Source organism: Haliotis rufescens, unplaced genomic scaffold (genome assembly GCF_023055435.1).
Source record: "Haliotis rufescens isolate VD_foot unplaced genomic scaffold, xgHalRufe1.0.p SCAF_11, whole genome shotgun sequence".
Taxonomy (NCBI): Eukaryota; Metazoa; Mollusca; class Gastropoda; order Lepetellida; family Haliotidae; genus Haliotis; species Haliotis rufescens.
The window spans coordinates 34,072,226-34,094,452 of NW_025963791.1; the positions used below are offsets into that span (position 1 = coordinate 34,072,226).

The window sequence follows — 22,227 nt, forward strand, 5'->3', positions numbered from 1 at the left end:
AACGCTTGAAAGTGTTCATCCGAGTAGTATCCATATTGTAATGCGCAGAAGCATTGCTACCGGTATTGAACCCACTGGACCAAATGTGCTGGTGCTACCCGTATCCAACCCCCTGGCCATAGTGTGCTGGTGCTACCCGTATCCAACCCCCTGGCCATAGTGTGCTGGTGCTACCCATATCCAACCCCCAGGCCATAGTGTGCTGGTGCTACCCATATCCAACCCCCTGGCCATAGTGTGCTGGTGCTACCCATATCCAACCCCCCGGCCATAGTGTGCTGGTGCTACCCATATCCAACCCCCTGGCCATAGTGTGCTGTGGCTAGCCGTATCCAACCCCCTGGCCATAGTGTGCTGGTGCTACCCATATCCAACCCCCCGGCCATAGTGTGCTGGTGCTACCCGTATCCAACCCCCTGGCCATAGTGTGCTGGTGCTACCCATATCCAACCCCCCGGCCATAATGTGCTGGTGCTACCCATATCCAACCCCCAGGCCATAGTGTGCTGGTGCTACCCACATCCAACCCCCTGGCCATAGTGTGCTGGTGCTACCCATATCCAACCCCCTGGCCATAGTGTGCTGTGGCTAGCCGTATCCAACCCCCTGGCCATAGTGTGCTGGTGCTACCCATATCCAACCCCCTGGCCATAGTGTGCTGGTGCTACCCATATCCAACCCCCCGGCCATAGTGTGCTGGTGCTACCCATATCCAACCCCCCGGCCATAGTGTGCTGGTGCTACCCGTATCCAACCCCCTGGCCATAGTGTGCTGGTGCTACCCATATCCAACCCCCTGGCCATAGTGTGCTGTGGCTAGCCGTATCCAACCCCCTGGCCATAGTGTGCTGGTGCTACCCATATCCAACCCCCCGGCCATAGTGTGCTGGTGCTACCCGTATCCAACCCCCTGGCCATAGTGTGCTGGTGCTTCCCGTATCCAACCCCCTGGCCATAGTGTGCTGGTGCTACCTGTATCCAACCCCCTGGCCATAGTGTGCTGGTGCTACCTGTATCCAACCTCCTGGTCATAGAGTGCTGGTGTGCTCTGTAATATTGGGGAAGACCCGTTTGTAATCTGGTTCAGATCACGTTTTACACGTTGAGTGGATAGGTAATATAAACACATAATATGCAGGTAAAAAATACAGGTGGGGGGGGGGGAAACAAAAGAACTTTACCATCATTGGAACCTCAATTGTCAAGGAAGAATTTTGCAATGCTACAATTGATAGACTTCATCAGTCAAATCTAGAACTGGGAGACCCGCCATGTTGCCACCCCAGTCTATGCAGTCTGGAGATAATGTCTGGAATGCACTTCAATGCAAAGTGGGTTCTAATTGCTGATGAATTTGTTTGATGATCATTGTGTTGGCATATCAAACTGAACTGTTTCTAATCGGGTGTCAGAACATGGCAGACATGGTGGTGGGTCTGGTATGTTTCAGTGACAAATATGTGGAATTCACCTGAAAAGAACTGAAATTTGACTGATGCCACCTAACTTGAAACCCTTCATCAAATTGTGAGAGGTGAGTTTAAATGCGGGGTTTAATGTCGCATATTGCACGATATGTACTAATGTGTCATGGTGTCACACTTTTACATGAATACCCGACTCCTATACATTATACCATCTCTGAAACAACCAGTCTTTGTTTAATCTGCAACACCTTCTGTCAGTGTCATGGATGACCGCTTACTACAATCCATATAATTTGACTACCCTTTCAAATGTTTCTTTGCATAAACACATCACGGTTTCAACATTATGCAGATATTTCCAAACGGTTCACTGAAATTCAGGACATATGAAATAAAACATGTGATGTGCTTAGCAATTTTCCAGGTGCATAGATTAGTGTCTTCAAACCTACAGAGCCAGAGCACACACCCAAACCTACTTCAAAAATGTGAAACTGCAGACCTTTCATCATTGTGATTATTATTATAACTGTTTTCTTTTATGTCATCTTGATTATTTTGGTGAGTGAGTGAGCGAGTATGGTTTTATGCCGCTTTTGGCAATATCACAGCGGGGGACACCAGAAATGGGCTTCACACGTGTCAGGAATCGAACTGGGGTCTTTGGCTTGACAAGCGAACACTAACCACCAGGCTACCCGACCGCCCATCATAATTTTGGTAGAGTTTCTGCAGAGTTGTTACTCCAAGACTCAAATGAATCATTCAGTCCACAATGCTCCACAGGTCAGTAGGAAACCTTTCAAACTTACATACAAGGAAGGGTCATCTTGATGAGAACTGTATCATGCACCATGCTAGACACATTGAACCCCCAGATATGCAGTGATTTAGGAGCAAAAAAACAATTCAGGTTCTAAACAAGGAAAACAAGTCATATTTAGGAAGAAATATAGTATTTATCCTGCATCAATTCATACATTGGACTGACAAGTGAAACAAGTACCTAAGAAATCAATTCTTCATATACAATGGGCTGAGGGTCATGCTAGAATGGACAGAAATGATTCAGCACTTAGTGTCTATTTTCTCCCTATAAAATAACTGGGTCAATTAAAAACCAATGAATTTGATGAGATTCTCTCGATCGTAACTGATTTCAATAGAAGCTACAGTGACATGATGGAGCAACCATTCACACGGACAACATGCGTACCACAGATTCACCTCACAAGCACACAGTCACATAAGATGCAAATGAACGGAACTATATGGATTACAAACAAAATAATATGCATGGTTTCCCAGAGTGAAAAATAAACTTAAGTACAGTAATTATCTCAACTGGAACAATTCAAAACCTATTTCATTGGATACCACACAAACTATTTTGTTTGACTGTATCAAACAATGAGTACGTTTGATGAGGATAAAACATTAAATACTTCAACTGTACAATTCTAAAACTGTCAGCACCTGTGTTCCTATAAGTGCTATTTACCATAAAATTTTGTTTTGCATGATTAGAAAGGTCTTTGTTCGGTGATAAAATACAAAACCATGGGAGACAGTTTGTACAGTAAGACAGAAACCTGCGTAAACCAAAACTTCAAGAAACATTTTGACATTTTGGTAGTTATGCTTATTTGTTGTGAATTGTATCTGCCATCTGTTAAAGTATTCCAGCCAGATCACCGGGTTCTTGTTAATCAACATCCATCTGAAAACAACCAATCAACAGTATAGTTATGTGCGAGTGAAGAGCATTTCAGTTATATCATACCTTATAGTTGAAATGGATAGAATTATCATCAGGCCGCCCACATGTTATCAGAAATGAGCGGGCCACTGTAACTTGATAATGCCCTCATATTGCTTGACAACGGGCCATTATCACGCCCGTTGTAAGGTGACGTCATAGGGATAGGGAACGTCACGTTTAATTGTGAAGTCAACTGGTTTGTTCTCTGAGATTTCCATATTTGTAGAAGTGGGTCAGTGAATTTCGTGTTGAATGTCTTAAAACCGATATTGTTGTTTATTTTTATTTGATAACAAATTCTATCCATTTTAGCTATAATAATGGTAACACTATTTTTTAGGGCTTTATCCAGATGACCAGTCATTGGTTGCCAAAATGAACACACCAGATACTATACAACTCAACATTTGCTAATGACCACGCAGTTAACTGAAGTTGACTATATTGGTTCTCAGCAAATGTTCAGTAGTATTCTGCAAATGTTGAATAGTATTCTCAACATTTCAATCAATGACCTATATGATCAATAGGAAACATTATTCCTCAGTTGCATTCCATTAATCTTTACAAGTTTACACACATAAAGTGACATACACACACCTTAGCATTGTATGCGTCAAGTTGAGCATCCAGCTCTTCGGCTGTAGGTGTCTTCTGTTGCCCTCTCCCCCGACCTCTGCCACCGAACCCCCCTCTACCTCGGCTGCGACCTCGACTTCTGTTGCTCCCTCGATTGCTGCTGCCGCCATAACTACAACATGACAACTCTATCTTAAGACATGCTTAATGTAATTGACCACAACAAAGGCTTACAAACAGATTTGTTTTGAATATTCGTCCATGACGCCGATGACATTTTGTTATTGGTAAATTTGTCATGGAGCACCATTTGTATATTGGATCTGAATAGAAAATCACATTTGAGGTTCATTAATATTCAATGTAACACTGACAAAAATTGCAAGTCTGTGAAGAATGTGTCTATTTTTGCTGTTCATAAGCTGTATAAGTATTCCTTGTTTTGGATACGTATAACTATAGTATTTGATTCTTAAACCTTCATAAACATGACATTTTAAAACACATGGTATTCATCTTCTTGGTAATATTTGCATTAAGAACACATCGATGTTAAGATATCATTATCTTCGGAATGTCTGAATAACTATGTCAAGGGTACCTTTACCACATCTGAACTTTGCCAAACATCTGCGTAAACATATAGATTGAATCACTGTCACATACATCTCTGGTATTATATCCGTCTTAAACATGGAATAGGCAGGAAGTGATTTTGAACCTCTGATATCAGTTGACCAGTCCTGGCCGTATGTATCTCTACATCGTTGCATAAACATTTAAAGAACATAATTTTATTTCCAAAAGCTTACGACCTTACACGAATAGTCACTACCAAAGAGAAGTAATCCTTAATTCGATCATTGGCACCATTGAAGGTTAAGATTCCACCAATAAAAATATACATGTCACTAAGGCTTACTGAGCTCCAAGGATCCTAGCAAAGGGAAGTAATCCGTACTTTGTTCAGTTTCCACATTGAACGTATTGCCATGCCTACCTTCCCCCTTGTCTGTTCCCCCCGGTGAAGGCTGGCCTGGCTGTCTCCCCTGCTGCCTGGCCAACCAGCTGGATGTTCATAGCACGACCTGAAACAAGACATGATAGTTGCTAAACAGTCTCATGGGTTCAGAATTCTCACTACACTGACACAAATTGGTCATTCACCACAGTGGTTTAGTACAAAGAGGGTGAATCAAGTTGGTTGGTTGGTTTGTTGTTTAACACAGCACTCAGCAATATTCCAGCTATGTGCAGCGGTCTGTAAATAATCGAGTCTGGATCAGACAATCCAGTGATTGATATCATGAGGGGTGAATCAAGAATTCCTTTTGTATGAATGAAACAATCAAATAACAGGAGAAACAGTTTATGTTCCCCATTTCAAAGAATTCTCAACATTGAAAAGATAGTAAGGATGGTTTTACACCGCTTTTAGCAATATTCCAGCAATATCATGGCGCGGGACACCAGAAATGGGGTTCACACAATGTACCCGGGTTCGTTTCCCGACATGGGTACATGTCGGGAATCGAACCCGGGTCTTCGTCATGACGAGCAAACGCTTTTAACTACCGCCCCTTGAAAAGATAACAAGCCATAGCTACCAACTTTACCAAATAAAATTTAGTATTTTGTTACGATCTTCGTTTTGTAAGTCTGCACTAATGACGTTTCTATAGTGCAGGCCCACTGTGAAACCAGGCACACCAGATACAGGTACATACGACTAGTCCTTGTTTTGTCCCCTAAATGCCAAGCCCATGGGTAACAAGTATCATCTTTTAACATCTATTAGTAAGATTTGACTCGGGATCGAACCACCGAACTTCCGCTCTCCGGGCAGACATTCCATCCACTAGGCCACGGAGGCAGCTGTTTCATAGAACAAGAGGCCTGAGATAACCTTAATTGTCCAACTGTCTCGAAGGGGACATGGGTTGATGTACCCTGATGATTACGTGACCTGAGGGACCTGTGGACAAATCATCTTGACCCCACCTATTTACACTGTACACTGAATGTCTTATGCAAGCATGCATGCTTTGATCCGAATCAGTAAGAATATTACAGTTAGGCATTTGTAGAAGATGACAAAATAACTGAGTTATTCCCCCTAGATCAATTTCATTCGGAAAATTTTGGGGAAATATTCGGAAAATATTGTAAATATCCAGCAATTGGCGCCTTACATCATTAATTCAAGATACGAAATTGTGGTTTGTATGTTGCAAATGTAATGCCAACAGTTGGGCAATTTGAGTAGGGAATATAAGGAATGTATCTTACATGTCAGTGGGGTATATTGAAAATAGAATACCTTATTCGACGTAATAAGTGATATTTACATATATATTGGCTAGTGAACAATCCCAATTAGCACCCATTCCGATTGATCAATGCACATAAGACTTATTTATTCTTGCATAATACGTACTCATGTGTTAGATGCACCCTTAATCATGGGCAATTAAATTCTGGAAAAATATATCTGTTGTGTATAATACGCACAGACTTTTCTTTTGCATCATTTCGACTGTCAGCATAAACCACAATTTGAGTTCTTTCAACCTTTTTTTCCCCACAAAAATTATGTTCTAATAAGAGCCCTCTATTTCTAATTTTGAGAATGCCCTGGACACCTATTACGTTGAATATGGTAGTTGCACTACATCTGTCTGCTTGTACAAGTCCAGACTGATGCCGATTTATAGTGCCAGCCCATAGTATTAGCCCCTTAAGGCCGAGCGCCAGACAGGGTAACAACAAATACCATCTTTTAACATCGTTTGGGTTGACGCTGCAGAGGATTGAACTCCCAACCTTCCGCTCTCTGGGTGGACGCTCAACCACTAGGCCACAAAGGCGGTCTGTGTTATGACAAGAATGGGATACTTGGAAGCTAATCTGCCGCTGAATCCAACAGGGCTTCATTCAATGCAGCTACAGGCCATGCTAGAGCTTACTTACCATCAAGAGGTACATTGTTGTACTGTTTTAAGGCCTTCACTCCATCACTTCTTCTTTCATAGATCACCTCTGCAGTACCTAGAGATCGACCTGATCTGTCATAATGAACTGCTGCCTTCTTTAATGGACCAAACTCAGCAAACAATTCCTGCAACAGCAACAGAGTACCATCGTCATAATTACACAACACAAAAATGAAATTTCATTTGAGTATGCTGAACTAACAAGCACTAAGAAACAGTATTTTGTAATCTTGAGGGAGATAACGATCCACAATCTGGTGCCCATTTCCAGTTTAGGTCAAGACGTAATATATTGTTTGTTGTCTAACGCCGCACTCAGCAATATTCCAGCTATATGACAGCAGCCTGAAATGTAATCAAGTCTGAATCCAGTGATATTTGATCATTAGGAGAGCAGGAGAGCTGGAGAGCAGGGACGTTTAAGCATGGATTACATTGTGGATATTGAAATATAACAAAAACAGTTGCTTTCCGTCTTTGACAATTGACATGATCAACAATAACAAGTCTGTTTGGGTAAATCTAAACTTTATTTCATCACAATAGTTTATGCAAGTTATTATCGATGACAATTTCATGTAGATAATCTTTAATATTTCTTCCCATCGACGATAATTCCAATTATCGATCTTATTAGCCAGGTCTACAAAAGGCACCAGTTCACCACTAAACTGATCTGCGTAGAAAGTTTCATCAAGAGATAATTAATAATGGTGGAGCTTGTCAGTTAAGTCCAACTTGTCATAAATCTTTTGTTGAAATCTATGTGAGTGAATATGGTTTTACGCCGCTTTAAGCAATATTCTAGCAATATCACGGCGGGGGACACCAGAAATGGGCTTCACACTTGTGAGTTAGGATTAATACCGCTTTCAAAAGTATTTCAGTTCCATCAGCTTAAAGTTTGTTTTTGGTTTGTTTACGCCACACTCAGCAATATTCCAGCTATATGACGGCGGTCTGTAAATAATCAAGTCCGGACCAACCAATCCAGTCACTGATGTCATGAGCATTGATCCACGCAATTAGGATAGGATGACATGCATCAACCAAGTCAGCGAACTTAGCAACCCGATCCTGTTAGTCGCCTCTTACGAAGGAAAGCCCAAAGCGATGCAGGCCTCAGACATTTACCACTTTGGTGAAACCTGTGAGTATGGGTATGGTGCTGACAAATCTAGAAACATAATTGGATCGAACTGTGATATGAACCCACAATCATAGGTCTCCGACGTGCCAAAGGGACACAACTCCGCAAGTGAATGTGAAGCTACATCACAGTGGCCTGTAGTGTGAGCCAACTAGCATAATGAACACCCCATGCCATCAGGACAAAATGGTAAGCCAAACAGTGAGTGAGTGAGTGAGTGTAATTTGTCATGCTTTGTTGGGCTTGATGTCATCAAACTGTGGACACTAACAGAATATATGCACATGTTCCTGTAACATTTTACAGCAATACTTTATTAATTTACTGACACTGACAGAAGACTTGCCTATGCTTCAACTTCCATAAATTATGGAACAGGGTGCAACCCGGTTTTGACTGGTGCAACTAGGTTGTCATGTCAACAAGCACCTGGAGCAAGTGAAATCAAGTTCTCTTAATCGAAGCCTGGATAATTACCTGAATATCAGAGTCGTTTACACCAAAGTCAAGATTTGATACTAGAAGCTTCCCTTGTTGCGCTGAACCCCCTCCTCCTCCGCCACCTCCCAGGCGACCTCCGACAAGACCTCTCTTGGCACCCATACCGCCATCGTACATGTCATGCTGCCAAACATCAGGCACTTCCTTTGTCTGAAACAAACAAGGCAAGGAATGAGAACTCATTTAGTGTCAAGCTAAATGTTTTCACAACATTACGTGTGATTATTTTCATCAACCAGGTATCAGTACTACAGATAAGCAATGCATAAAACATGCCCCCAAATTACTTTCAATTAACTTGCGTACAGAAATGCATGCATTAAATAAAAAACTCAAAGGTATAAACACTCAAATGTATAAAATGAAGCAGGAAAAACACAATGGAGGAAATAATTTGTGCTTTAGTGCAAGTCGATACGCAAAACGGTTTAATTGTGCACAGGGTTTTACCTCAACATACAAAGGGGGAGATCCAGGGAACCCCAAATAATTAAGTTTAAGATTCCTTACAGACAATATTGGGAGCTGTATATTCATGAATTGCTGTCGTGTACCGTACATTTTGATAATTACTTTAAAGACTGGAATGAATCAATCATAATGTGGTGTGAGTGAGTGAGTTTGGTTTTACGCCGCTTTTAGCAATATTGCAGCATTAACACGGCGGGGGACACCAGAAATGGGCTTCACACATTGTACCCATGTTGGGAATCGAACCCGGGTCTTCGGCGTGACGAGCCAACGTTTTAACAACTAGGCTACCCGACCGCCCCAATGGGATAATGTGGACAGCAGTCATGATTGATGGATGAAATAACAGACACCCATAACTGCTCTTGACGGGCTGTAAGTACAATTAATATTATTATGTGTCCTTTATGGCACAGTCCGGAAAGCTAAGGAAACGGTATCCTGCAGTGAATCCCCTTTGTTAAATCTGATCGGCGAGAAATACATGTGTATTTTGCATGTATCTAAAACACGGCGACTCAGAAATCAATCACAAGTTTGATTACAAAACAAGACTGTGCCGGCGACGCTTAAACAGACAAGTCATGAAATTCCTGCACAAATATTGAATGAACTGCTTACTAGTGTCACTTGTTCGTCATGCTGTAGTCTCACAGGTGGTTCTAAACTACAAAGTTCAACTGAGAAAACTTGGCAAACATTGTACATGTCGTACCCATGGCTGGAAATAATCGTGAATGAAACAACTGCCGATCGCAAACTTTTTTGTCCACTGTGCAAATCTGAGAAAAAGCAAAATGTTTCGACTACTCTTGGATCATGTGATCTTCAAGTATCAGCCATGAAGAAATATAAGCCCATGAACATGAATCTGCAATTTGGTCAAATTTGAAACATACATTTTCAAGTTCATCTTCAAATGAATTAAATGAAACTGACAGTAATGATGAGGATTATGAAGTTACTGAACATGCTGAAGACTACTATTTGTTTGTTTGTTTTACAACGCACTCAGCAAAATTCCAGCTATATGATGGCGGTCTGTAAATAATCTAGTCTGGACCAGACAAGCCAGTGATTGGTAGCATGAGCATTGGCCTATGCATTGAATTGTTTAAGATTAAGTTAAATTGTAAGTGAGTAGATAATGTCCATAAAATAGACAGAATACAAATGAAGTTTTATTTATTGTTTAGTGACCTGTTAACAAGAGAGTAGCAATGCTGTGGTGCATGTCTAAAATGAAATTAGGAAATAAATATACTGTATTTTCAATGCAGAGCTAGGTTACGTGCTAAATTGTGCTAAATTGAATTGGGAACTGAAAGCACAGCGTGAGGTTTCAAATATTAAAATTTAAATCTACTGGATACCTAACTCTACATTAAAAACAAACCATGTTAATCTCCATTCTACCATGACTAAATAAAATGCAAACTCTTTGGTGTTAGCCAATATATTGAGTGAAGCAGCTTTGGTTCAGTCCAGGGTTTTGAGTGAGTTGTCAATCAGAATCCTGAGAGGGATTTTCTTGAGAACAAATCAAATTTTTTGTATCAAGGTGGTAGATAATGAAGGCAAATTGTTTAGAAACTGACTTTTTATCAAATCTCGGTGCAAAGAGGTTCTCTATCAAAGTAAAATTAAAACTCAAATTCTGCTTCATGCCAGCAGGTGATGTCTTCAACAATAGAATTCAGCAAAATTCTGAAAGAAAAAATCCTAAATGAAAGGCAAGACGTAACCTCCATTGCATCCTTTGTGAACTTTTACTTGCCACCTATTTTCAAACATGCGATTGGTACGGTACTTGAGTAGGGTTTCCAAGATGGAATAGATACAGGCACCACAATACTGAATGATGACAGAATGTTCTGACAGGTGCATGGTTATTCAGATTAACAAAATGTTGACAGGCTGAATGTGTGCACTCTCAAGGTGGCAGTTTCGATAATGTCATGCCTCTCGATATCAATACGGCTGTTCGAAAAAGGTGTTATATGACAATAGGGAACTTAACGATAAATACTAGTTTCTAATGTGGTCTCCAGGATGAGTGACATTTGTGCTCATGTCCTTTGAAATCTCTGTTCTAGCAATCATTTCAAAAGGGGTAGTTCTGGTTACCTGACTGGTACATGAAAAATATTCTTTGTCTGTATTTAATGTGCCATTTCCACGCTTTTGTTGAGATTTGATTATCATTGATTATTGATAATTTACGAAAAGGAAAGGTTGCAAGTTAATAAATAAATGAGACAACAAAAATGGTGGTGTCTTAATCTCTTTCTCTCTTCTGAGGGAATGCGAATGTCGTATGGGAATTGCTCTGGCTAGCCTACCTGTTGCCAAAAAAGTGAAAAACGTTGTGTCTTCGTTTTCCCCACTGTAAATAACAATGGTTTCTCGATGAAGCAATCACTGTCGTTCAATTTTTAAAAAGCCTCAGTCTTTAGTGGAAAATTACCCTGAACTGACGTTAGACTTTAAATATACTGTACCCTCTGGAAATTCTGTGGACGATTTCTGCGTTGGATGCCTCCTCGAAAAACACCGGCGGCTCCACCACCTCTTTGACTGCGTCGTGCACCGCCTCGCTGTGCCCCACGGACTGACCTGCCTCTACCCCCACCCCCTCCCCCTCTTTGACCACCCCGACCCCCGCGTGATGGCTTTTTGTTCAACTTAATGATGTCATCTAAACTCATATCAATTTTGTCCCCCATGATAATAATTTAGCGTCCTAACCACTTAAGTTATTGTCCAGAACAGAGAAACGTGCCGCCGAAGAAAATGGCGGTCAGCAAGGAATGATGGGAGAAATATTGAAACTTTATATATATTTTTAAGATGAGTGTTGAAATTCAAGGTACCATGAAAATATTTTAATCATCATATGAAATAAGTTTATAAAGGTCGATGTTCTTTTTTCAGCCAAACACTATAAAAGCAAGCAAAAATATATTCCTAACAACTAGTCATATATGAAACTAGTTCCCTGAAAGCTTCTGTTTTCATCACAGTTATTTTTTTAATAACAAGAATACACGAGTAGTCTCCAATGCATTAGGCTCTGCATTAATTCATGGCGACAAATATGATGTCAATGGTCTTATTTCATACTATTTTCACTCTATTCACCAAATAAGTGAAAGAACTTTTAAATGGGCTTATTTTTTATATCTGACCAATTTTTACTGAAACAAACTGTTGAAAGGAATTTACTTTCATTTTGCCCTTTTCTCGTGTTTGTACATGAAATTTACTCAATTCGTTGGTTAGAGCTTAATGTTATTTTGTTTTCTGAGAACAGTTGTAGTTGTAGTCGTTTTAATCTCCTTTTAGCTTTGCTCAAAAAACATACTGAAAGATAAGTCAGTGGATGTATGATATTCTATCCTTCTATTTGCAAGTCTGGATAATCGACAATACAAGGACGCCAGTCTTTTATAGGGAGAACTTGTTCATATTATTCATATAATCTAGAAATTATGACTAAAACTAATAATCATTTCCTTAGAGACTTGTGCAAATCTAACCTCTTTTCTGCATTCTTATTTATTAAAATCCTACAAAAATAAATCAAGGAAATATATTTTTCTACACTTAATATAATAAACATTTGATGGAATACATTTTAGACATATATTTATTAACAGTTACTGCATTTCAGAAAAAATGAAATTATTATAAATATGATTTGAACAAAAGATAACATTTTTACATTCAAAATGATAAATGCTTGTTTTCTCAATTTTCAAATTCAATATTTAATTTAGTTAGAGAAACAAAAGACACGTCTTTAATCTTCATTTAGATGTTAATGTTCAATGACAAACCAAGGTTATAAATATAAACTTTGTTTATTTTTATATTTTTTTTTTATCACTGTAATCTTGCAGTGTATAATGACATGTATATTTTTTCTTAGCTCATACATGTGAAACACTCCTCTAGGTTGTAGTGTTGTAAATGAAGAGATGATTTCAAAATGATATCTTGTATCACCAATATCCTCAATAAACAAATGCATTATACATGCAGTCTTTAATTATCAGTACCCTGGCTACCATTTACTGCAATATCTCATGTCAATGCGGATGCTAATGACTCAACGCTTAAAATAGCCATCCAGTCAAATTACACAGATGTGTGAGGGGAATTCTGTGGCATGTGACTGATAGTAGTGAATGGCTCCAGGGCTCCAGGTTTACTTGCACCAAGTATAATTGCATTCCAGATTGCAACTGTAATAAATCTACCTTAAGTATAAACACTGCAGATATCAGTACTATTCAGATTCCCCTTTTTTTGGTTACTACCGTATTCAACATAATAAGCGCCCAGGGCGCTCTCAAAATTAAAAATAGGGGGCTCATCTTAGAATATTATTTTGGTGAAAAACAATCATAAATTTCGTGGTTTATGCTGACAGCCTGGAACTAGAGCTTATTAGAGCGGGGCGCTTATTACACTGAATACGGTATATATTTCACATGAATTATTGTGTTACTCTACAGATTTTTAAAAACATGTATAACAAAGGTCTTTGAAAGGCATTTAGAAGTGATACACTTAAGGAAGAGAATTTATGGATGTCAACTTCTTTATTATGAGGGACACATTTTGGAGTATATGCTTACTCCTTCATCAGGTGAATGAATGCAATGCGGCAGAGAACATATATATACACCATAAGTATCAGCGCTAATTACAGTAAAGTGTTGGCTTCCATTGTGTATTGCTAATCACCTATCAGTGCCAATCATCTGTTGGCTTCCCTTGTTAGGCTCGACCCTTTGTTATTTTCCCTCTTTTGTTATCTTATTAATTTTGTTGTCCTTACATGTACATATATATGCTCTCTACCTCATGGCATTCATTCACCTGATGAAGGAGTAAGCAATACCCCGAAACATTGTGTTCCTCATAATAAAGAAGTTGACATCCATATATTCTCTTCCTTGTGTATAACAAATCCTTATGATGGTTTGGGACTTCCCCTCCCCCTACCGATTGATATATAGGCTCAGGATCAAACCCCTCACTATGAAATTCCTTCCTTCGAGCCTGCAATATCATTACCTGTGTTTTTTTCTTCATAAAAAAAGACTGAGTAGTACACATATACATTTATGCAAAAAATATGCCAAGTGTTTTGAGAGTTTGTGGTAATGCCACATTTCAAACTCTTTGCATACCAAAATTTGTCAATTAGACTATGATTGGTATCAAGGACAAATTTAGATTTTTCTTATTTGATGTTCAACCATCATCAGCAGACGACCACTGTAAATATGAGTATTTTAATAGTTGTGAGGCAAATACCACATGAGCTGGTGCGTGTTGAGGTCGTAAGGGGCTTTCCGAAGCAGACAGTTTCCCACTTCCGTGATGTAGCGAGGATGCCGAACTGACTTGTGCTTCATGGTATCTCATTGAAGTAACAACCGTTATGCACGGGATTTTATTAGGCAAGAATGACCATCAATTCTGGAACAATAAATATGGATCGAAACCACAAACCGAGACATATGGTGTTTTCAAAGGTGGGTGTTTTTGAAAGATGTTTTCATCACCGTCACGGCTGAAATTGTCATGCTGCTGTTATTCCCTTCTTTTCATCTACATTTTCATGTTGACAGCTTACCATCGACTTTGTACCGACAATAACCTGTTCGATACTTCATCGCATAGATGTAAGTCTTCAGTCATAATTGTTTATTTCAGAGCGTTAGATTTATTTAGCAGGACCTAAATTTGGGCCAAAATAATTAAAAGGAGAAATTAACATAGGATGCCAGAAATTCATTCGATGTGCATACTTACTTGGCAATACGTTTTGTTCACAATGAAACATTATTTGTGAACATTTTTGGTAGTTTCTTGGTGAATGTGTGAGATACAGATGTTTTTATGCCTTACATGATGAGTGAGGAGGTCGTTGGCTAACTCCAGCAGTCCCAATAACATTGTCAATGTCATAGGATGTTAAAACTACATGCATTTATTAAGTGTATTGAGAATCAGAAAACGGATCTATGGTACTGTTTGAAAGTGACACCTCAGTCCTCAAGGTGAACAACCAAGGAATTCATGATGGTGACTTTATGTTTTCTTTGTAGTTAAAAAAAAATTAATATTCAAATATCAATAATTTTCTGTTTCTTAACAGAAACAACAGGGGGAATTCTATGTGACGTGACATTTTAAGGGGGCATTTGTTTCATTTTTGATCAGTCTTATTATTTTTTTGTATTGATGTTCTTATGTAAAATTCAGCAACATGCACAAATAAAAATATGCATGTTCCAATTTTAAACATTTCCAACTTTTCAAGTTCAAGCATGCTGAGAAGAGCTTTTTATTTTCAGGATAAAGGTTTTGATGTTTGACATTTTGTAAATGACTATTTTCATTTGATTATCCGGTGTATATTTGAAGTAAAGGGATGTTTGTCACAGTCTGTGCCAAACATTTTGAGTCCACTAGTGTGAACTAGCCATTTATTAGCTAATCTCACAAGGCTGAACAGAATTTTTCTGGTCTCAGGCTTTAGAAAATGTTGCATACTGTTGTCATAATCATGACCCTAATATTGCAAATTATCATTTGGGACATCCCTTGATACTGTACTGTAGGGTATGTTTTTTCCACAATTATTTGGTTACCTCAATTTTATGGATAACAAATTCTTTAATACTGTAAAAAGCGATGTTTCGGTATAGATCCTTATACCTTTGTCAAGCAAGACTGACTAAGGGACTAAGTACCGAATATATGTAGTAGGTGGAGGATTAACAGTAACAACAATTGCATATATGAGTGGGATAACATAGGTAGGTTAAGGTGTTAATCCTCCACCTACTATGTATATTCTGTGCTAAGTCCCTCATTCAGTCTTGCTTGACAACGTATAAGGATCTATACAGAAACGTCGCTTTTTACAGTATTGAAGAAGTTGTTATCCAAAAAATTGTCTCTACCTTGTCATCCGTCAACTTCTAAGTAATGCCTATCAAACAATTTATTTGGTTACCTGTTTGCAAACTGTTTGGCCGAAAATTCAAGGTATATCATCTAGTTGGTCCATAAATAACAAACCGAAATTGAACTTCTAACTTAGCTTACTGTCAGTTAATGTAAAACTAAGGATGATATTGAGTTTAGTGTTGATTGTCGCAGGCCCTTAGTCAGTAGGTTATGTTATCTTTGTATGCACCCACTAATATTTTGAATGAAAATCAAAAACCTGAAATGGTGTGTTGATCAGGGTTTCAGTTGTCAATCCTAGAGTAGTTTCAGTTGTATTCTGTGTTTTATTCCTCCAAACATCTATAAATTATGTCGCTTACATGTTGCTGGGACAACACCGACTGGCTGGCAACCAGTTCTCACAGGTGAACCACTTATCGCCAACATCGCGTTATTGCAGTCACGATCACTACTTGTCTTGCTTTTGCACATTTTCATTAGAAGGGTGACACATATTTGTGAATATGATCTTGATGATGAGGAATTTGGTAATTTGTTTTCAAATATACATAACCTGAATATATTGCAAAACCAGTGTTTAAAATATATGCCTTCCCGACAGTATCTATCTATAGGCCCGATCTATTTTGTTGACGGACAGTCAGTTTTGAAAAGTTGCATGCCCGATGGTCAGGCTAATATTGTATTCCCTTAATTACCTAAGTATTCTCATTTTAATTTGAAGCAAGAGGTAGATTAACTTTGAACGTTAAATACATTATTCAGTCATTTCTGTGTATAGGTAAGGATAAGAATTTATGGATGAACAACTTCTGTATTACAATTAAGAGTGATGTTTAGGTGTAGGTTCTACACCGTTATCAAGCAATCACTTGCTTGATAACAGTGTAGAACCTACACCGAAATCTTATCCTCACTTAGTACTCCAACTTCTAAATGCCTATCAAAGAAGTTACTTCTGTGTATGTTGGTATCAAGTTTCTGTCCTCATTTTCGATTCGCCAAATGATTGAAATTATACAATCAGAATCTAACTTTAATTTGGGGGAATTTTATTTGCTGCAAAACCCCAAGTAATGGCGAGTGAGTGAATTGGGTTTAATGCTGCTTTGAACCATATTCCAGTTATATCACTGTGTATCAGCTTGATGTGGGAGGAGAGCCCGAAGTGATGCAGGTCTTAGATGTTTACCACATTAGTGAAACCAATGAGCACAGGTATGGTGCTGACAAACCTAATTGGGGCAAAAATAGGTTTCTGGCATCCCCAAGGGACGCAACTCCACAGCGAATTGCGGCGCCTAAGACGACTGTGCCCCCTGTGCCTAGGTAGATAGTGTTATGAGTGAGTGAGTGAGTTTGGTTTAACGGCGCTTTTAGCAATATTCCAGCAATATCACGGCGGGGGACACCAGAAATGGGCTTCACACATTGTACCCATGTTGGGATTCAAACCTGGGTCTTCGGCGTGACGAGCGAACGCTTTAACCACTAGGCTACCCGACCGCCCCAGATAGTGTTATGGATAAGCTAATGTAGATAATCAAATAGAGGAATCCTGGTCTGCACCTGTTGGCAGACAACAAGTTACTAAAACATTTTCTATTGATTAAAATCAACAAGATATATGATTTCTCCCAGTTTCACAATAATTAAACTTAGTAGTAGGCGGGGACTTTATTTTTTGAATATTGCAGAAATGTTGATAAATAGTCGATGGCCAGTAAATGGTATAAGTATTGTAAAACAAAGTCTGTCTTTAAAAAAATGTCAAATGTCTTTTTAATTTGTTCTACTTTCATCTTTTTTCTATGTTTTTTCAACTGACTGCTAAGAAATAAAAGTCTGAACCAAGATAGAAGAGAACGGCCTTGAGGGCTCTAGAACCTTCCTAGTTTCTAACTACTGATCGTTGCTGAGGCAAAAGGTTTGACCCAGCTAACACATTTGGGCTAGTAAAAAAACATGGCCACTTGCCATGACTATAGCTTACTACCCCGAAACAGTACATAATTTAGGGACGTATTTACATGTATCAAGAGTTATATTTCACCTTGAAGTTAACTGTTCATTTTTGTAGTGCCATGACAAATAAAGACACAAGTTCAACACAGATTGGAAATGTTTCATAGTTTGTTTGTTTGTTGTTTAACGCCGCACTCAGCAATATTCCAGCTATATGACGGCGGTCTGTAAATAATCGAATTTGGACCAGACAATCCAGTGATTGACATCATGAGCATCGATCCACTCAACTGGGTTACAATGACATGCATCAACCAAGTCAGCATAGTAGTCATAATGGTTTCGGTACCATTGCTTTTCATGTGGCATGTTTACTGACATTGATTGAGTTTGTTCCAATCTGCAAACATTCAATTTCAGTGTTGTGTTTGATGTTCCAAAATGTCGATAATGTATTTTGCCTATTCACTGTATTAGTTTTCACTGTTTGACGATAGTCAGTTCATACGCTTGACATGTGAGAAAAATATTCCCGGACAAGATATGCTTGACTAGTCCCTCAGGCTGTTGTGCTAGACTTGGGCTTTCGGACTACTGGCTAATGTTGCAGACTGCCCTTATAACGATCCCTGATTAATTGGCCCACAAGGCTCTTTGATTTGTTTGCCAATAGACCATTGTTAACAATGGATGTGACAGTCATAAAAAGGCACTTGGGAGTTAATACCCATCTTACTTTTTGATTACCCAGGTACATTTAAGAGAATAAGAATGTACCAAGGTACTTAATAGATTGTACTGTGTCTACAATGACCTTGAAAGCACTTGACACACTGTAGACTATTTAATTCCCACAGATTAAAGAAGATTTAGATATGAAAATGGTGTTTTTTTTATGGTTTTAATTACTATACATTATATCCACTGGCCTATAATTTGTTTTGAAATACTTATGGAACATTTAATGTTTATGGAATTTACATCATTGATACTTAGTGTGAATAGAATAGCTTTCAAAAAATATCTTTTTCAATGATCTGCAAGTTCAGTTCTACTCAGTTTGTCTGTATGTTTAGTTTACAGTTACTGTTTGATCATGCTAATGATGACCTTGATTTGCACTACCATTTTCCGCCCATGAAGATCTGGGTTAGAATAGGTCTTCAGAAACCCATGCTTGTAGTGAGAGGAGACTATGCTTGTCGCAAGAGGCGACTAACGGCTTTGGGTGTCTTGGTCGATGCATGTCATCGTATCCCATTTTGCAGGAACGCTACTCATGATATTAATCACTGGATTGTCTGGTCCAGACTTGATTATTTACAGACTGCTGTCGTTTAGCCGGAATATTGCGGAGTGTGGCATTAAACAAACAAATAAACAAGCAAACACCTTATTACATGCTTCAATAAACACCATATTCAGACTTTTCAAGTTTTATCAACAAATAAATTTTTTTCACAACCACTCGGATCTCTGAAAATAAATATATGGTACATGAAACCCAGGTGGGAGTCCCAGAGCAGGTTTGCTCCTGATATTCAATACTTGTCACAAGCGCATGAGATGACCAAATGGATCGGCTGGTCTGACTCAGTGATGTGGTTGATGGCGTGTCAGCGTACCCTGACACCATGGATCATTGTTCACTTTATCAATCACTTGTTGAGACCGCCTCCGTGGTCTAGTGGTAGAGCATCTGCCCAGAGAGCGGAAGGTCCGGGGTTCGATCCATGACCACGTCATACCAAAAGACGTTAAAAGATGGTACTTGTTGTTACCCTGTCTGGCACGCGGCATTAAGGGGCTAAAACAAGGACTGGTTTGCTCGGAGTCAGTATACTGTGTCTGAGTGGGGTATTCATGTTAAACTGCGGCATGGTGTCTCAGTGAGCTAGCACTATAAATCGGTATCAGTCAGGACACACACACAGACACGTTCATGCACATCGCTATATAAGTGCAATAATCTTAGACGCGATGTTAAACCCAATCACCTCACCTCAATCACTTGTTTTGTACAGGCCACCATCATAATGATAATAGGGACGGCATTTCTTCAGACTACAGTGGACCGCCTCCGTGATCTGATGGTAGAGTGTCCACCTGGAAAGCGGAAGGTCCGGGGTTTTTCCCTGGCTGCATCATACCAAAAGTCATTAAAAGATGTTTCTTGTTGTTACCCTGCCTGGCACTCAGCGTTAAGGGGCTAAAACAAGGACTTGTCTGCTTGTAGTCAGTATACTGTGTTTGAGTGGTGTATTCATGTTAAACTGCGGTATGGTATCTCAGTGAGCTAGCATAAGTCGGGGCTAGTACAAGCAGCAACACACAGTGGCACACACAGTGGCACACACGTATGCATGCATGTTGCTATGTAAGTGCAATAATCATGAACGCAACGTAAAAGCCAATTTCACCACACCTCAGACTACAGTGTAAATCATTCATGAAACCACTCTCCATATGGAATCTGGTAAAGGAAGGAAATATGTCCCCATGGTGTGGCTGCAGTACCATTTCATAGTTTGTAAATTGAGCTTCCGTTGGCATTGTTATGCGCATATATCATATCACTTTCTTTTAGAATTAAAATATTGTTTTCATGGTCACTTCATTTATTATCTAAATGAACCAGTCACTATGATTTGTCAGTCTTGCTTGAAATGAACTTGAAAAGTCCTAATTTAGATAATGTAGTGTATTATTACTTTTTGTAAGTGTTTCTTTCAAGCCCATGTGAAGGAGACAAGCTCCGAGATGCCCTAAAATATGAAATGGGGGAATACATGATAAAAAGTGCCTGAAGAATATCGACCAAAAACTTCTTGCACACACGATTGTGCATATCTTTCCAAAATGGCACAAGGTATCCATTATAATTCATTCTCGATAGCATTCTGCTTCTTCTGTGCCAGGGGCGGTAGCCTAGTGGTTAAAGCGTTCGCTCGACACGCCGAAGACCCGGGTTCGATTCCTGACATGGGTACAATGTGTGAAGCCCATTTCTGGTGTCCCCCGCCGTGATATTGCTGGAATATTGCTAAAAGCGGTGTAAAACCATAGTCACTCACTCACTCACTCACTCACTCTTCTGTGCCATAAACAAGTAAGAATTCCAAGGTTATTTGGAAAATTGTTTTAAATCACTGCAGTTGTTTGTTGTTTAACGCTGAACTCAGCAATAATTCAGCTATGTGACGGCAGTCTGGAAATAATGGAGTCTGGACCAGGCAATCCAGTGGTTGATATCATGAGCATCTAAGGGTGAATCAATACATCAGTGCACTTGTGCATTGTGAGTTCTCATGCGATGATCCGATACATGATATGTTTTTTTTCTGTATTGATACACTTGCTAAAATAAATGACTTACTACTTGTTTAATTACCTCAGCCTGTTTGTCAGTCAAAGATTGCTAAATGTGTTGTAATTAGCGTTGCAAATTCAGTACTATAATAGCCGCTACGAACATGTGGCTACAGCTAGCTTTTCATTTTGAATCTGCTCTGAAATATTTATAGTTGAAAGTTTCCATGCGGTTTGACATCTGTATTACGATACATATTGTATCGTGACCTATGTATCATGATACGTATCGTATTGTGACCTTGCTGTATCATCCCAATTTCATCCCAATGAGCAACCAATCTATGCTGCCGAGAGACAATGATTCATTATAAACAAAATTACCTAGCCTGACCACGTGATCCATTAAGTCACCTAGCCTGACCACGTGATCCCTTAAGTCGCCTAGCCTGACCACGTGATCCATTAAGTCGCCTAGCCTGACCACGTGATCCATTAATTCGCCTAGCCTGACCATGTGATCCATTAAGTCGCCTAGCCTGACCATGTGATCCATTAATTCGCCTAGCCTGACCATGTGATCCATTAAGTCGCCTAGCCTGACCACGTGATCCATTAAGTCGCCTAGCCTGACCATGTGATCCATTAAGTCGCCTAGCCTGACCACGTGATCCATTAAGTCGACTAGCCTGACCATGTGATCCATTAAGTCGCCTAGCCTGACCACGTGATCCATTAAGTCGCCTAGCCTGACCATGTGATCCATTAAGTCGCCTAGCCTGACCACGTGATCCATTAAGTCGCCTAGCCTGACCATGTGATCCATTAAGTCGCCTAGCCTGACCATGTGATCCATTAAGTCGCCTAGCCTGACCACGTGATCCATTAAGTCGCCTAGCCTGACCATGTGATCCATTAAGTCGCCTAGCCTGACCACGTGATCCATTAAGTCGCCTAGCCTGACCATGTGATCCATTAAGTCGCCTAGCCTGACCACGTGATCCATTAAGTCTCCTGTATATAATGTTTGTTTTGTTTGTTTGTTGTTTAAAGCATGATCACAATGTTCCAGCT

At 39.4% G+C, this 22,227-nt stretch overlaps 2 protein-coding genes across 5 annotated transcripts in view; one reads left to right on the top strand and one right to left on the bottom strand.

Annotated features, from left to right (window-relative positions):
• Positions 1-2,366: 2,366 nt before the first annotated feature.
• LOC124151224 (THO complex subunit 4-like) lies at positions 2,367-11,706 on the bottom strand. The gene is made up of 6 exons (XM_046523584.2): positions 11,385-11,706; positions 8,389-8,562; positions 6,739-6,886; positions 4,769-4,856; positions 3,790-3,940; positions 2,367-3,147 (listed from the first exon to the last, which is right to left on the bottom strand). Exons 1-6 carry the CDS (start codon positions 11,607-11,609, stop codon positions 3,133-3,135), a joined length of 801 nt encoding a protein of 266 aa, XP_046379540.1. The 5' UTR covers positions 11,610-11,706; the 3' UTR covers positions 2,367-3,132.
• A 2,536-nt stretch (positions 11,707-14,242) lies between these two features.
• Positions 14,243-22,227, top strand: part of LOC124151225 (regulator of G-protein signaling 7-like) — a 101,857-nt gene continuing 93,872 nt past the window's right edge. For all 4 annotated transcript variants that reach the window (XM_046523585.2, XM_046523586.2, XM_046523587.2 and 1 more), the window contains exon 1: positions 14,243-14,432. In XM_046523585.2, coding sequence (XP_046379541.1) covers positions 14,364-14,432 — 69 coding nt within the window. In that variant the 5' untranslated portion in view covers positions 14,243-14,363. The remainder of the gene's footprint in view (positions 14,433-22,227) is intronic.

Bases quoted from the DNA above. Each gene is read 5' to 3' on its own strand.
- LOC124151224 (XM_046523584.2), bottom strand. From the start codon at position 11,609: ATGGGGGACAAAATTGATATGAGTTTAGATGACATCATTAAGTTGAAC. The intron at 8,563-11,384 runs GTACAGTATATT...TGTTTGTTTCAG, and splicing joins GTCCACAGAATTTCCAGAGG to ACAAAGGAAGTGCCTGATGT. The intron at 4,857-6,738 runs GTAAGTAAGCTC...GTCTTGTTTCAG, and splicing joins CAACAATGTACCTCTTGATG to GTCGTGCTATGAACATCCAG.